General features: G+C 44.2%; 1 protein-coding gene and 1 long non-coding RNA gene across 3 annotated transcripts in view; one reads left to right on the plus strand and one right to left on the minus strand.

The window, feature by feature from the left end:
• ppargc1b (peroxisome proliferator-activated receptor gamma, coactivator 1 beta) overlaps positions 1-15,804 on the plus strand; it is a 151,776-nt gene that overhangs the window by 115,062 nt on the left and 20,910 nt on the right. For both annotated transcript variants that reach the window (XM_078954421.1, XM_023959396.2), the window contains 2 exons: positions 8,812-8,997; positions 14,394-14,594. In XM_078954421.1, the coding sequence (XP_078810547.1) occupies positions 8,812-8,997; positions 14,394-14,594 (387 nt within the window). The remainder of the gene's footprint in view (positions 1-8,811; positions 8,998-14,393; positions 14,595-15,804) is intronic.
• LOC111948042 (uncharacterized) lies at positions 12,052-14,273 on the minus strand. Its single transcript, XR_002874033.2, has 4 exons — positions 14,148-14,273; positions 12,632-12,722; positions 12,264-12,318; positions 12,052-12,188 (listed from the first exon to the last, which is right to left on the minus strand). It is a non-coding gene; the product is annotated as an uncharacterized LOC111948042 (long non-coding RNA).

The following is a 15,804-nucleotide window of genomic DNA, read 5'->3' on the forward strand; positions in this document are numbered from 1 at the left end:
TCGTTTTAATTAAGCACATCCTCTCCACATTGGCTGCAAAGAGGAAAATTGAGTTTTTGAAGTTCAAATTGTGGAGCTTTCCGGTCTCATTACCTGTCAACAAATTAGCGATCGTGCCTCAGACTCGCAGGAAACAAGGAAGCGTTGTTTGAAAAACGCTGCTTTTGCAAAACTTTACATGAGTTTTAATAATAACAACAAGAACAATGACCAATAAAAGGTTCATTGAAATAAGTGAAATCAATCAGACGTTGCAGTTTTTTTAATTAATTTCAGTCCAGATCAGAATGAGGGTAATTCTTATTTAATAAAAATGCTTTATTAAACTTTTCTTGACCATCAGTCCATTGGTTACGACACAAAGCTCTGGTCAATGGAGACGTGTGACTTAAAGATTGTGTTTCCTTCACCAAAGCTGACGTTTTTTTGCTGAATCATGGTCATTCTGTCCGCGTCCTTTCCTCACCGTTTCCACAGAGTTGAAACGGCAAATCTCTGCTGGTCTCTGGTTCCGTTGATGTTCGTGGCGTTTTAGCATCCGTGTGCGAGGAGTCATTCATAAAGGGCTTCCTGTCAAAGTGACCTAGGAGAAAGCGTGAGTTTAGGGAATGCGACGCTCGCCGGAGTCCCCTGGCTTGGCGGCCTGCCATATATTTTCCATGTCATGTGAGTGTGCGAGGCTGGAAACTGATTACAGCTCTCCATCCGGCTCCGCTCATAACCATTTTTCAGCTCTATGGTCTGCAGTATCTCACTTAACCTTCACATGTTCCTCCTCCAACCCCGTTCCTTTAGTGCCTCCGGTATGGTGTCGTTCGACAGTCTAGGTTATTTGAAATTCGGTTCTAATTATTAAATGAAGTAACGTAGAAGCTGTTCTTTCACGGTTTGTTAAAACACGTCGCTCCTGCTTCTGCCGAGCCCTGCAGCGCAGAGCTTTATCCCGTTCAGGGTCGCAGCAGACGGGATGCTCTCCGAGCTGCCGTGGCTTTAAATGGGGATTACGTCCTTGACGAGTCACCTGACCGTCGCAGCAGTGATGGATCTGATAGATCTGAAAGCCTCCGAGCTCAACGTCGGTAGACCTTCCAGAGTACCAAAGGGGAAATTCTGTTTAAAATGAAAGCTAGACGGTTGTTTTTCTAACCTTTCTAGCACTCTATTCAAATCCATGTCCTCAATTTGATCATTTTTCAGAACATTTAAAAACATTCATTGTGTTAGTAATTGTTGGGGCTTTTCTAGCTAATCTACATTATTACATGAGCCCTAGTCTCAACTGTCCGTGGGTAATTAGACACTTAGAGTGTAGTTTTGTGGCATTTGCCAGAACTCGCACCTTACTAATGACTAGAGTGTGGCGTAAGAACACTGTGCAACAGCATCACCCGTAGGTTACAAGTATGCAACTTATGTTAGACTGATGGCTAACATAAGTTTTGAAGATTTGAAGCGCAAGATACACCTGTGCTCTCTTTAAGATGCAGCCGCTCCTCTTTAAGACCCTCCACAGGCCTGGAAAAGCCAAAAACCCACGTGAACCCACGCAGGTCGACCTGTTTGGGTACACGTGACTTAGGATTTAGTTCAGAAAATTAAATTTAGCAGTCTGTCTGTGAAAACCACGTAGAAAACGTTAAACAGTTTAGCTGCCAGGACCCGGGCTACACTAATAAAAATAATACACTTGTAAAAATACCCAATCATCATCCAGTTAAAGTTGAGTTGTTTTATTTAATCGTCTTAAACTGTCCCTTGGAGGACGGCGGTCCCCATGATGGTGAAGGGATGAATCTCACTCCAGCTGGAGATGCTCCTCAGAAACATCTACTTCATTCACCCCACTTCTCCTAAGATCTCCACTCCACAGCGGGGAGAGCGTGGCCTTGTATGGTGATTAAAGTGACCGTGTGCGTGCGAGCGACAGAGAGAAAGAGCCTAAAGGGAAGTTTGGCTTATCCAGGACGCTGGCGAGGACTCACAGTCACATGACTGAGCTTGTGACTGACCTTACATAACTTAGAAAAGGCCTGCTGTGGAGCCGCCAGGACAGCAGCAGCAGCTTTGATTTCTTTTTGTGGATCAATAATGTGTCACATTATCATCAGAGCTGTGAAACACTGGGGGATTTCATTTTCACCAGCCTGCATAGATTATAAGGCAACTAACATGAATTATTGTTAAGTGGTTGGAAAACAGTGAAGAAATTGACATTTTTGTACGTTTAAATAAAGTTAAATTAAATTCAGCCAAATGTCAGAAAGTGGCTCTTGGAGAATTTAAAAGGTAGAGTTGGTGGCATTGTGGAAGAAATGCTTCAAAGTGGGATTCCTGATGAACAATCCCTTTGTTTTGTTGGGTTTAGATGAGTGTTTCCACCCAAAGATGCTGCTCATGTTCAGGAAAAACCGAACGTTGGAGAATGAAAAGCTGAGTCTTTGTGACATCACAGCTTAAAGAGCGGATGAGCACACTCAGCCGTTTGGCCCAAACACTTCCCACATTGGTGCTACCGCTGTTCTGCCAGTGTGGGAAGTGAGACCAGAAGAAGCTCTCCAAAGAATCTCCCTTCTGTGTGTTTTGAAGAATAACTGGAAGGATGCGGTTTAGTGCGTCCACATGTCTCGCAGGCCACACCCACCTCTTCCTTTTATTTAAGACAGCTTTCCCACATGCAGCGTTGGTATGAATAGAACGGCCGTAGTGTGTGATCTTCCTGTCGGGCTTTACAACCGACTCCGTCTGTACTCTATCACAGTTTATGTTTCCCTTGTGGATTTATTTTGTAGTCATTTGAAATGTTTTCGGCTTTTTCATATTTACAATCTAAAGATTCTAATCTTCATTTACATCCTCGCATTGTTTCTTCTTCATTTTTGGTTTTATGTTCTAATTTTATTTTTTTAAATGTTATTGCACTTTGTGTTGGAAATTATTACATCAAAACTGATGTCGACGTTGATTGATTCATTACAATTTTTTTGAAGAGGAAAATAGTTGACTTCAACAGCTTTGTTGTTTTCCAGCCCTTACCAAACACCAACAACTAGGTTTTAACAAATGGGGGCTTGTCCGGGATTTGATTTGAGCAAAGTCCCACATGTACTGTAGATATATTTTTGCAGAAAGTGAACGTATAGATTACAAAAGACTACAAAAATAACCTGCATCCTAAAACGATCTTTGACATTTATTTTAAAACATGCTTAATTCCTCGGATGATTGATTTGGTAAACCATAATATTTCATTGCTAAATTCAGCTCGAAACACCACCTAAAAAAAAGATACACACTTTAATGTCCATAAATATCAAACCAGAACCAAATTTACTTTGCCTGACTCTAAAAAAAATAATCCAAACATGATGTTTGACCCAATCAGAAAGTGCCATCTTCAGTCAAAAGTGTGTCATGGCAGAAGACTAAGCATGTCCACAGTTGTTTAAGGTTTGTGCATTAATGTTATCATCTACAGTTAAGTGCTGACAGGTTCTTACAACACGTGTGCATTTCCCATGAAGCCCTTTGGTGGCTGCTTTAAAAACACATTTTGCAGCCAGTTTATTAAATGAAGGTTTTTCAGTGTTGTTGAAAGTGGCATCAGACCGACTGTAAAAGGAAAGGAGGAGAGCAGCTCAGCTGGCCTTTTCCTCCTTTTGGCACCTGTGAGTCACGTTGTGAAGCTCCCAGGGGCTTCATCACGACTCAAGAGTCGCGCGGCGCTGTAAACAAGGCCCCGCCTCACTCTCCGGCCACGTCTCGCCTTCTGCCGCAGCAGTGAGGAAGTCTGAATGTGCGTCACATGTGTCGCCGCTCACGCCGTCGTACTTTGGCGAGGCCTGTATTGTGGAATATTTGCATGCGTGTCATCGCGCTGCGGTGTAGTTCGTGTGCATGTGAGAGCGTGACAGAGAACAGCGCTCGGCAGAATGTGAGGCAGAGGGCTGTGGAATGTGAAGGTGGAGGTTTTACATGACATGCTGCTGCTGCTGCTGCTGCTGCTGCTGCTTCCTGGTTTCCTGCTCCCACGTTTGCTTCAGGATCAGGCTGGTTGTAACAGACAGAGGAGAGGAGATGATGGAAGGTGTGGGCCAGGAAATCAATCAGTCCGTCAGGCAGGAATGGAGGGTTGAAGGAACAGCAGCATGTAAATGACGGGTGTGTTTGAACCAAAAAGGAAGGGAAAGGGAAGAAAACGACAGGAGGGATGAGCTGAGCGGTACGAGAAGGATGGAGAATGAGTCAGAGCTGAGTGTGTGAGCTGCATGCTAACTAGCATGGATGCGCCGCAGCAAGGTGAACGCACACCTGCATCAGCAGCCGGAGGGATGAGAAGCAGCGGGAGGGTCTCGCAGAGGGCATCTTCTCATCTCCGTTCCTCCTCTACCAGTAAAGTCACGACTGCTCCCTTCATCCTCCCCTGCTCTGCTTTTTCCCTCCATTTTGACCTGCATCCCTCTGTTCCTCCCTCTGCATCCTTACTCAATTCCCATTTTTCACTCCTCCTTCTTCCTTGTTCTGTTTCTTCTCCTCCATCAAACATCTCTGTCTGAAGAAAAGACTATCAGTGAGATTTTGGATGACTTCTTCTCTTCTTCCCATTTTTCTTTCCTGTTTATTAAACCATAAACCTACAGCCGAGCATTTTCTACACCATAAGAATTCTGTAGATGTTTGTATCGTGGGCAGCTGTGTTGCTGATCAGCTCTGCACTCTAAAAAAATAAAATAACCGATTAGTTCCTAAATACGTTTGAAAAAGTAAACAACATTTTACAAATCGATTTCAGCTCCACAGAAGGAAAAAAGAACAAATAACGAGGCGGTAAACCAGAACGAAAAGACGGATTATCATCAACCGCTCTGTAGACGGCCAGATAATTAATAATCCTAGTGTGCTGTTAATTGATCATGAATGTGAGGGGGGGTGGGGGGGCTAAATTGCTTTTGTGGAAGTGCTTTGGAGCCGTGACTGAGCATAGCTGGACCTCCGATTACCGTTAGCGTGAAATGATTCAACGTTCAGCCATATGTGATGAAGAGGAGGAGTTTCCTTTAGTGAAGATGTTGCGAGAATTCTAGATCAGGATTTTACTTTCATAAAAATTCTCCTGTTCTCACGCAGTAACAGTTGTGCAGATTTTGTCATGAAACCTGCAGCTAACATCTATTTATTGAAGTGAACCCTTCACTTAGTTTTACTCGCTTCTCACACTGGAAAAACCTCTGAAAACTAGTTAAAAATATGGATTACCACATGATGAGAGGAATGTTGGTGGAATTTGTTTCTAAGATTTCCTGACATAAGCTGTGATGTTTCACCTTTTACAACAAAAATACTTTTTAAAATTAGCCATAAAGACTCATATTGAAATCTATTCCTCTTGTAACTGAAAATACTTTGTCTTAAGATGAGCCTTTAGTGCTCATATCTTTAAGGTTTTATATATACACATTCCCTCAAAGCATATTCTACTTTAAGAGCTACAACAGTCCACATATCTTAGATTTCTAGACCATAACTACCTTAAAGTTCGACTAGAAAAACACATTTTAATTCTATTTAAATGTACGTTTTCTTTCAAAGACCCGTTGCTCTGGATGGCCACAGGTTGGCGCCAGTGGAGCCGCCATCGGCGTTTGGCTGCAGTCATTTTGGCCATCTTTAGAAACCGCTTTGGGAATAGTGTTTTGTTGTGTATTGTGTTGTGTTGCTGTGTGTTTTGCTAGACTATTGTGACTTCAAAGTGAGCTGTTTCTTCACCTTTCGGCCGGTCCCTTCAGGAGTCGCCTCAGGGATGCCCTGGGGACCGGCACCGGGAGACCCAGACGAGCGTATCCCGGTGCCACAGAGTTACCTGGAGCTACTTAGTTAGGCATTTGCGTTGGTTGAGGTTCGTCTTGCCCAAAGACCCACACTAAGCTCATTGACCTGGGAATCGAACTGTGGTTTTCCCGTGTGCCAGTCCTGCTCCTAACCAACCAACTGAGCCATCCAGTCGCCAACTGACTCAAGAGTCAACTACTTTGTATATTTGGCCTGCATTTTGAAGACCGTGTTTGGAGAACTTGGTGAAATGTTCGCAGAAAATGTGTTTTAGCAATTGGAAAAAAAAAATGATTTATTTGAAAAAATAGTTTAAAAAATGATTTATTTGAGAATTATTTAAAATAAGATGTTTCAAAGGTCAAAGAACTCAGCAAAATTTTCAAGATATTGTTTTGAAATAGTTGTTGCATTGCACTGAATGCTTATCATATTTTTATGGATATCCCTTTGAGCGCTACCGGAAATAAAATGTGGCTAGATTTGAAAAGTTACTATCTAGTTAGTTTTGTCTTGAATCAAGTCAAAGATTTTTGGACAGAAATGCTTTTGCCGTTCATCAGTTGGACTGAACTTAGTTCGGAACCCTTTTAGCCATTGGAGCTAGCATGCTAACACCTGGAAACACCTGCAGCAGAACCTTCACACCTGTGTGCTTTAAAACCACATGGAACAGGCTGCATCTGGTGCTGGTTTCCGTTTTTTCATGTCAGACGGGGAAAAAAGGCTGTTGACTGTCTGTGGCAGTAATGAGGTGCAGGAAGAGTCGTGTGAACGACACCGGTAAACCAGTTCCTCTGGTTGAACCGGTTCAGGAGCAAAGCCTAATTCCCGAACGAGCACAGATTTTTAAAATCCTCCTAAAGTACACGTGCAAACAGGAAGTAGATGATACTTAAACATGGGTTGTGTTCCCAAACACCCCCCCCCCTCTGACATGCTCCTCCTTGTTTATCTTTGCACCCGGGAGACCATGTGGGGATGTGGTTCGCAGCTCCTGTCTGCAGAACGCACGACTGCTGCTGCGTCTTTGCGGCTTTGCTGCAAGCTTGCATGCGATCTTCAGGGGTTCAAGGAGTCCTGAATGACAGGTGTCGGTAGGCGGGGACTCTAGGTGATTGTGGAGTCCGTCTCCTTCAGGTCTGAAGCATCGTTTTTGAGGAAAGGTTTATATGAAGGAACTGCTGTTGATGTTACACGGTGCATTAAACACATTTAGTCAATCTTGGCTGCAACTGTAGGTGATTGGAGATTTGATGTTGGGGGGGGGCACAGACTTTGTGATCAGGGATGAGTTCTAGACCTTTGGTCCTGCAGGTTAGATGGTCTCTTGCTGTCATTTGAGTTGCCAAACGGTTTTTCCCACTTGGTTTTATGGGCTCTGGAAGTTTGTTGCATGTCTTTGATGTGATTTTTGGAACGTCTTACCAAAGTTATAGCTACTAGAAACCTTAAGGAGGCCACAAAAGATGTTAAAAAGACATTCTTTTGGTTTCAGAGGAAGATGTTTGTTTGTTTTTTCAAAATATTCTCCGTAAAATCCGTTAAATATGGTGCAGCGGTTTAGCTTGTGATTTCTAATGTCATCCTTATCAACTCTGGTTTCTTTTGCACCAGCCGTGAATAAGTTTTGCACTGAATCCAATCGTGAAGAAATTGATGTGAAAACACCCCCCAGCATGTAGGTTTGGATCAAAAATGTCGAGAAAATGGAGTCGTTGTTTTTGCAGTTTTTTCTCAAAAGCCACGGTTGCAGCAGCAGCTGCCGCCGCCGCCACCATTCTCTTTATGCCACAGTCACACCGGGCGCTGTGAGAGATTTCTGGAATCCACGTTTAGCTTTTTTTTGCCCATCTCTACTCCAACATGTGATAGATTTGGTATCGTATAATTCCAGTCGGGCACAAACCCCAGTTAGTGATGTCTCCTTCCCGATCGATAAACGGTTGGTACCTCCGCGACTCAATCCATACATCACTGCCAAATCTGGGTCACTGATTGGTCAAAGTTTGACTGGTTTAACTTTCAACGGGCCGTCGCCCGTTTTGTATGCGCAGCCCGGAAACAGTTGTAGGACTTATGTACCGACACGTCAACATGAGGGTTTTGAACGCGGAAGACCAAAATGTGCATATGCGCACGTTGACCTCTCATTGGAAGTGGTCGCTTGAACGCACGACGCCGAGGCCGGTGTGAACAAAGCTTAAAAAAACCAAACAGATTTGCAGCTAAAGCCGTGGTCCCACTGAGCTTACAGGTGGAAACGGGCTGTCTGTATCACGTGCACGCCCCGTGCATGCGTGGTCTGTGGGGACCCAGTACTACGGACTAGAGCGTGACGTAAGGACGTACGACAGCAGCGGGGGCTCAGGTGTCTTTATCCGACTCCATTCACACACGTCACGGGTTTTTAACTTTTTTGAGCGGAACAACAGCAGAGCAGACGTGGTTTCATAATATCAGGAGAAGCGTCTCATTCTGAAGCATTCAGACGTTAGCAGGACAGCTGCGTTGATGTCCGTCACCTGTTTGTAGACATGACAGATGCTTGTGTTGGTTTCAGGGTTGAAACTGTCTCTAATGAGGAGCTGTGGACAGATGAAGGCCGGCTGATGACTCACACAGAGAGCAGCGTCGATAAATACAGTACCAAGGATCTAAAATGCATACTGCGCACGTTAAGGACGGTCGGTGAGAGCGATGGACCTGCCAGGGTTATTTCTGATGTTGACTGAATGATGACTTTGAAATGAAGCTGGTGTTTTCAGAGGAGCTGAGGTTATGCAGTTCGTTCACATCTCCCTGGAGGTCGTTCCAGCTGCAAGTAGCACCTCAGCTTTTTGTTTTAAGTCGGCCGAAGCAGCTTTTTTTGGTTTGTTATGTGGAGTTTTTTTCCCTGTGTATTTTTAGGCAAACATCTGGAAACTCTGCTTTCATGTCGATGTTTACCCGAGGTGAACTTTCCCTCTCTGTTTCCGTCTTCAGTATGGGGAGGAGGAGGTGTGTTCGGACCGCTTGGACACGGACTTCTCGGACATCGACCTCTCCCAGCTGGACACCAGTGACTTCGACAGCGTCAACTGCCTCAGCGAGCTGCAGTGGTGCAACGACCAGCCGGCAGGCATGTCCCCCGCCTCCGTCCGGTACAGCGCAGCAGACGAGCTCTTCGAGGTGAGATTCCAGCTCCAGCTGTGGGGTGGAAGACAGGATTATTTTCTGCGTTTGTCAAAACCTTGGTGGTTTACAAAGCCCAAAACAGAAACTGAGTTTTGGTTGAGGAGATGTCCTCCAAACGGTCAGCAGAGGCAGCAGTCTGAGTCTGGACCGCCTCCTATCCAAACACTTTTACAACTATTCCAAAGGGACTCGAAGTCTCCCCAAATCCACAGGGATGTGATTCCTGCGTCTGCCTCCAGGCATTTCCTCGTATGGAAACTTCCCGACCAGATGCTCCAACCATCAGTTGGTTTTGCACAGAGGAGCAGTAAACGGATCCATCCGGGTCTCATTTATGAAAGCAAAAGCCTTCTTTCCGAACTCTGATCGTTCACCTGATCCCAGAGCTGAGACGGAGACATGCAGCACGCCTCGGAGAGCTCAGCCAGGACAGTAATTCCCGCTTATCTCGTCTGCAACATGATGATGGAGGCGGCCCACCACTTACGCCTCCACAGGGGCCAGCAAAGACCCCTAAAGGCTGCGGACACCTGTGTTTTCTGAGTTAGCTCAGAGAAATCCGCACTGCTAAAGCAGGCCTGCTAGAAATATGTCAAGAATTCCACAACCTTTAACCTTTTTTTCTAAATAAAAATCCTCTATTGGGGTTCAGTTTTTTTCAGTGTGGTGTCATTTTAGAACATCAGAGAATATTTCTGGAGAACTGATCGTCTGAGAGGTAAATTCAGGTCAATTAAAGAGGATAAGACAACGAGGAGATAAAGCAGAGCATGATGGGAAGGCAGGCAGAGTTTTTGATGGCACGTGGCTTACAGAAATGTGCACGTCAACAGGAAGTGTGGTTTATTCTGAAAGCTAATGTTTTTATGTGTGGGGGTAGGGGGGGTGTTAAGTCAACGGTTCTCTACATAGACCTGTTCCGTATCTCGTCATCCTGTTTTGGTAAACGCCGCTCTCCGGGGTCTGGCTCTTTGTTTTGTCTGTTCCAGTTTTCTCTGCCTTCACTTCAGTTTATTTCTGCAGATTGCACATGTGCAGAACGACACGTGTGGAGTGATTCAGCACCAAAACTGCTCTGTCATTTTGTGGCAGACTCCATTGCAGCGTTTGACGGGACGTTTATCCATCCCATCGTTCCTGGTTGCGTTCCTGAATTGTTTTCGGTGTTCCACAGGGTTCTCTCTCAGGTCCACTTTTATACTTAAAAAAAGGGTTCGTCTGGGCAGCATCAATGTGAAACATGGCTTTTGTTTCCATTGTTTTGCAGATGAAGGGCTGGAATTTTGTCACCACAGTCACCAACACCGCCTTCTGTGAGATGAGTTACTATAGCAACCATTCTCAGAAGCGTATAGCCAAGAGTTTCCCAAGTCAGAAACACATGTTTACCTCCATAAACTAATGTCAGCTCACCTCTTTACAGTCAAGGACATTTAGCTTTAGTCTTCTTTGGTGTTTTGCCCAAGGGCACACCCATTTTCAAATCTGGGGGTTAAATCCTGCTTTTTGATATCCATGGATACAGTAATTGATGGGTGTTGCAAACTTTGTTTTCAGAGAAAAATGAAAATCATCAGACAAATGAAAACGTAAAGATTTGTTAACGGCGGATTTTGGTTCCACTGAAGCCTTTCATTCATGACCGTTCAGGCGTGGCCCAGGCGTGGCCCAGGCGTGGCCCAGGCGTGGCCCAGGCGTGACCCAGGCGTGGCCCAGGCATGGCCCCGCAGATGTGGCCCCGCAGACCTGTCAGCTTAAATCTGATTGGCTCTCAGCTTGTTTGTCCTGACCTCTTGGATCTCCTCTGATGGTTCAGAGTTTCCCACCTTCCTCCCTTCTTTTGCCGTACCCTACCTGAACTGGTATTTCATTGATCGGACCCCCGCAGCGGCGCAGACTGTTGGGCTGGATCCGGTTTGAAACAGGAGTTAAGAATAGACGGATGGAGAGACGGATGCATCTCTGTCTCTGCTGCCCGTCAGGGTGGCAATTATTTACAGAAGCACATCAGAATTTAATCCTCCGTTGGAAGCTATCGATCGCTTTTGCATAGAAAGACTTCATTTACCCTTGGAGACTAGAGGGGAAAAATATCAAATTGCAAAGGTTAGTTCTTATAAAACCTCCATTATTACAATAAAAACTCTAATAATTGTTATTTGTAAATGCTTTTTTTTTACTTTCTTGCTCTCCATCTTTCTGGTAAATTGTAATTAGTAAATTCAATTAGAAACAAATGAAAATATTGTCCTTCAATCCTCTGTGCTAGCTAATATGATTAGGTAACATCTCTGAATGGTTAGATGATGACAGCTGTGTGGTTAAAAAACCAAATGAATTGATATTGTAAGGAGTTCTAAGAAGAAGAACCCGGAGAAACAGATCAGCTGGTCGCCTCACACAGAGGGTTCATTAGAGGTCAACCATCCAAAACGTCCGGTCCTGTCCCTCGTGGTGTTCTGTGAATCTGGGCTCTGGGAATCTGGAGTTCAGGGCCCCCAACCGAGGGCCGTCAGGTCTCCATGCAGCCAGAGTTTGGTTTGTATTTCTGGCAGTAAGCGGAACCCGTTCCCAGTGCATGCTGGACTCTGGCAGGGAAGCGCTCTGTCAGCGGTTCTGTTTGTGTTTTTTTACAAAATAGTTTCTAGAACAGTGCTCAAATTTAAGCTTTGATGACAAACGCTGCAAAAAACGTTTTTCAGGGAGTTCACAGCTTCCCTCTAAAGTAAAATGAATGCATAGCAGAGAAACACATCTGACAGAGGATCCAAATGTTGGTGTGGTCTCTAAAACGATCAGACGTTCCTCTGTCGGTTCTTCCATCAGGGCTCCTGAAGTCGTGACCGCCTCTAAAGTGGTCTCCTTTTTTTTTCCCTCTAATTTTTACTTAGAAATTGGCCAAACAGGAGTTGACCTTTAGTGTGTTTTATTACGTCATTTTCAGACTTTCACATTACAGCTGCAAAAATCAGGCGATAGTTTCAAAAATAAAAGTTGTTTTTGTTCGTTGGAAACTGTAAAAGCTAAAGACACTAAAGTGAGCAGCTTCAGAGACCGGGACCGTCGCCGCCTCTGGCTCAGGTGTTGAACCATCAACAGCTCCGTTCTATTGACGGTCTCAGCTTTTTGGAGGCTGCATCCGGTGCAGAGAAGGAGACCGAAGACATTCAAAGTGACGGTTGAAGCTGGAGGATAAAAGGGAGACGGATGAATGAAAGTTTGGGGCTTCCTGTCGACCGGTGGCACTATCAGCTCCTCACCAGACTGTGCTCTCAGCTAGATGGCAGCTCCTCCACAGCATTCAGCCCCCGTGTGCTGCAAAAAAAGAGCACATGTGGGATTCAAATGGAAGATAATACATATTTTCTGCAAATGGGACCGTTTTCAAGCTTCCAGCTGCTCATCCAGGCTGTCGGCTCCTCACTAAACCAATCCAGAGGCCTAATCCATCAACCCAATGTAGGTATTTCTAAACCAATAAGAGGCCAGTGCGACTCCATGCTGATCAATAATCCCATAGTTGCAAGACAAACAAGTGAGTTAGGAAGGAGATCAGAGTAATTGACAAATTCAGAGAGACCATTGCATTACCATTGCAACAACACATCATCAGTAGGGTAAAACTAACCTGTCTCATGACGGTCTAAACCCAGCTCACGTTCCCTATTAGTGGGTGAACAATCCAACGCTTGGTGAATTCCGCAGAGAGAAGACGTTGGCTGTCGGTAGAGGAAGGAAAGTATTGTTCAGCATTATAATCAATCGCTCGTTGTTTAATGACATTTACATTTGTAAGCATGAATTGTTTGTAATGCCAGTTAAATTCAAATTATTAATTGACCAATTGATTTGGTTGATTTGTTCATTTCAAGTCATTTTCAGCTTTAAAAGTAATGATTGTAAAATAGATTTTAACAATAGATTAAATAATTGCTTATAAGGGACAATATCATTTAGGAATTCTTAATTTCATGGTTTTTTAGAAAGGTGATGAGGAGTTCTGGTTTATTTTAAAATAAATATAAATGCTAAATAAATGTAATTTACTTTCCTACTTTCTTTAATTAATAGATTAATAAAAATTAATAGAATAAAGTTCACAGTTCTAAAAATAACCGAGATGACCAAAGTTGGTGGAAAAATACCATTTCTGGGAATTTCTGTTTGATTTTTTTTCTTTTAATAATTTGATGTTTCAACTACATATTTGACCAGATTTATTTTGTTTAAAATTAGTAAAAACATTTTATTTTATTATCATTCTTTTGTCACCTGAGGCTCTCCATAGACTCTTGCTTCAAAGTTAAGATCCATAAACTGGTAAAGCGAGTTATCAATGACCAGAGTACGGAAGAGGGCGGAGTCAGAACACTTCAAAGACTTGTCTGGTTGCTTCAAAACGTCCCGTTTGGCAGCTTCTCGCTGCGTCTGGGACGTTTCTGGATCAATCTTGTGTCTCAAGTGTTTGAGCTTTAACAAAGCCAACCGTTATGCTTTGAAGACCAACCAAACCCAGTTAAACAGGTCCGTTGACTTTCTCAACAGTTCCTAAATCTCTCTCTAGCTGAGAGAGAGCAGACCCGGTCGCATGTGACCCACATACATGTTTTCCAGCATGATGAACTGGACCACTGCAGCTGCTAAAAATCTGCTTAGGTCACATGAAGCAGCTGGAAAAACACGAGCTGTTGTCAACAACACCCAGTTTTTAGGGTTTGGATGATGTACAGCTTCATCCATTAGCTCAGGATCATCTGCACATCCGGCCGGCTGGAGTGGATGTTTATTCCTGCTGAGAATGGACAACGCTACGTTTTACTTCTGGAGGAAAGTGATGCGTTCATGGGAGATATCTGTGCCTCATGATCATGTTCACACGGTTTTTATGCTTTTCCAGTTTTACCCAGCAACCATTCTTTACCCCAGGTGCTGGTGCGAGCAGTGGCAGTGAGCAGGTCGGCGGTTCGATTCCCTCCAGTGTGGCTCCACTGGTGTGTGAATGTGTATGAATGTCCCGGGACCGTAGCCGCGATCGTCTCTGACATCACCAAGTATGAATGAGGAGTGAATGAGTAATGGCCACATCGTAAGCGCCTGGAAAAGTGCAGATAAATCTAATCCATTATTGTTATTATTATATTTACCACAAAGACTTGAATCCTGTGCAGCTTTTGTGTTGCTGGGATGAACCATGAGTCAGTTTCATTGACTATATCAGACAACTGGACTGAGTGATGTCATCCATAGAAAATGGTTTACTTCCAGCAGGCCGTATGTATATTTAAATGTATTGATGTGGTTTTGCTGGAGTTCTTCATCAAGTCTTTGGATTTGAACTTGATCTGTTTCCATGTGGACTGAAGTTCCTTCACGCTTCCTGTCTTCTGTAGATAGAAGAAGAGCATGCGGCTCTGCTCGCCGCACTCACGGACAGTCTGGACGGCATGGTCGATGCCGAGGTGGGCGGGCTCTCCGTTTTCCCCGCTCTGGAGGAGGAGCCTAGTCAAGAGGAGGAAGACGAGGACAGTCTTCCTCTCGGCGCCGAGGGCATCAGTCAGTCTCAGGGGGCTGAGACCGAGGACCCTTCTCTGGTAAGACGAGGACGCTTTCGCCTTCTCCTCTGTTTTGACTTGACGTGGTTTCATCACAAATTGGAAGGATTTTCTGAGGTGTTTCATGGAAACGCCTTTCAGGGGGAGGAGTCAGCTTCTCAGTGCACTTCTAGACTTCTGTTCCATCTGAAAAACTGCAAACTACAGTATAAAGGTCATTTAGAGGTTTTAGGCTGAAGGATCATCACATGTAACTGATTCGACTGGAAATGTCAAGGAAGTCTATTCGGTTTTAACAAAGATCTGGCAAATCAGCAGAAACTGTAAACGTCATGTGGGCGTGGCTATTACTCAGAGGTCAAAGGCCAAGTCTGTTTGTTGTGTTTCAGAACTAAAACCTTGTGAAAAAACACCTCCTATCTTCTGACCTGCCTGCCTTAAATTTTGCCTTTATCAATTTGACAAACCAAGCAACTGCCTGTCAACCCACCATCCATCATCCATCCATCATCCATCCATCCATCTGTCTTTTCATCAATTTAACAGACCCAGCAACCGTCCATCTGTCTACACATCATCCATCCATCCACTTATTTAACCAACCAACCAATGGTCCATTTATCCATCCAACTACCATTCGTCTATTCTTTCATCCATTCTTCTAACTACACATGTAACCCTTGTGCTATCCTAGGCACTTTAACATTGGGAGTTGGGTCATCTAGACCCACTAGACAGTGCTCTGAACCTTTTTTCTTCAATGATTTGTGATCTTCACTGGTGTCCATGGATTACATGAAATCTTTCCACCTTTATCCACCTTTGTCATGGTAGGGAGAACACCTCAATGGAAGGGGGGGGGGGGTCATCTAAGATAGAACAAGGGTTAACTACCATCCATCCATCCATCCATCCATGTAAATGTATAATCACAATGATTAGGTGGTAACATTTGTCTTCCACTCCAACCGTTTTCCTTTATTGAAATCAGAAAATCTCCAGATTAAAGGATTAGACAATAAATCCAGTCAAAGTCCTCTTGGGTAAAGAGGACTTCCTCTGTTAGCGTGTTCTTTTTCCAGCTTGTCCTTTCTCTCTTTCACCCCGGATGCTGGATTCCTCCTACGGCTCTTTTTGTCGTTCTCTGAACAAGAACAGACCCTGTTTTTATGTCAGTGTGCTGGCTTCCCCTGTTATCAGCCCTCGGCTGCACCTGAGCCCCCCAGCCCCATCTCATCACGCAGGAACA

Source organism: Oryzias latipes, chromosome 10 (assembly GCF_053564925.1).
Source record: "Oryzias latipes strain Hd-rR chromosome 10, Olatipes_Hd-rR_3.1".
In the NCBI taxonomy this organism is placed as follows: Eukaryota; Metazoa; Chordata; class Actinopteri; order Beloniformes; family Adrianichthyidae; genus Oryzias; species Oryzias latipes.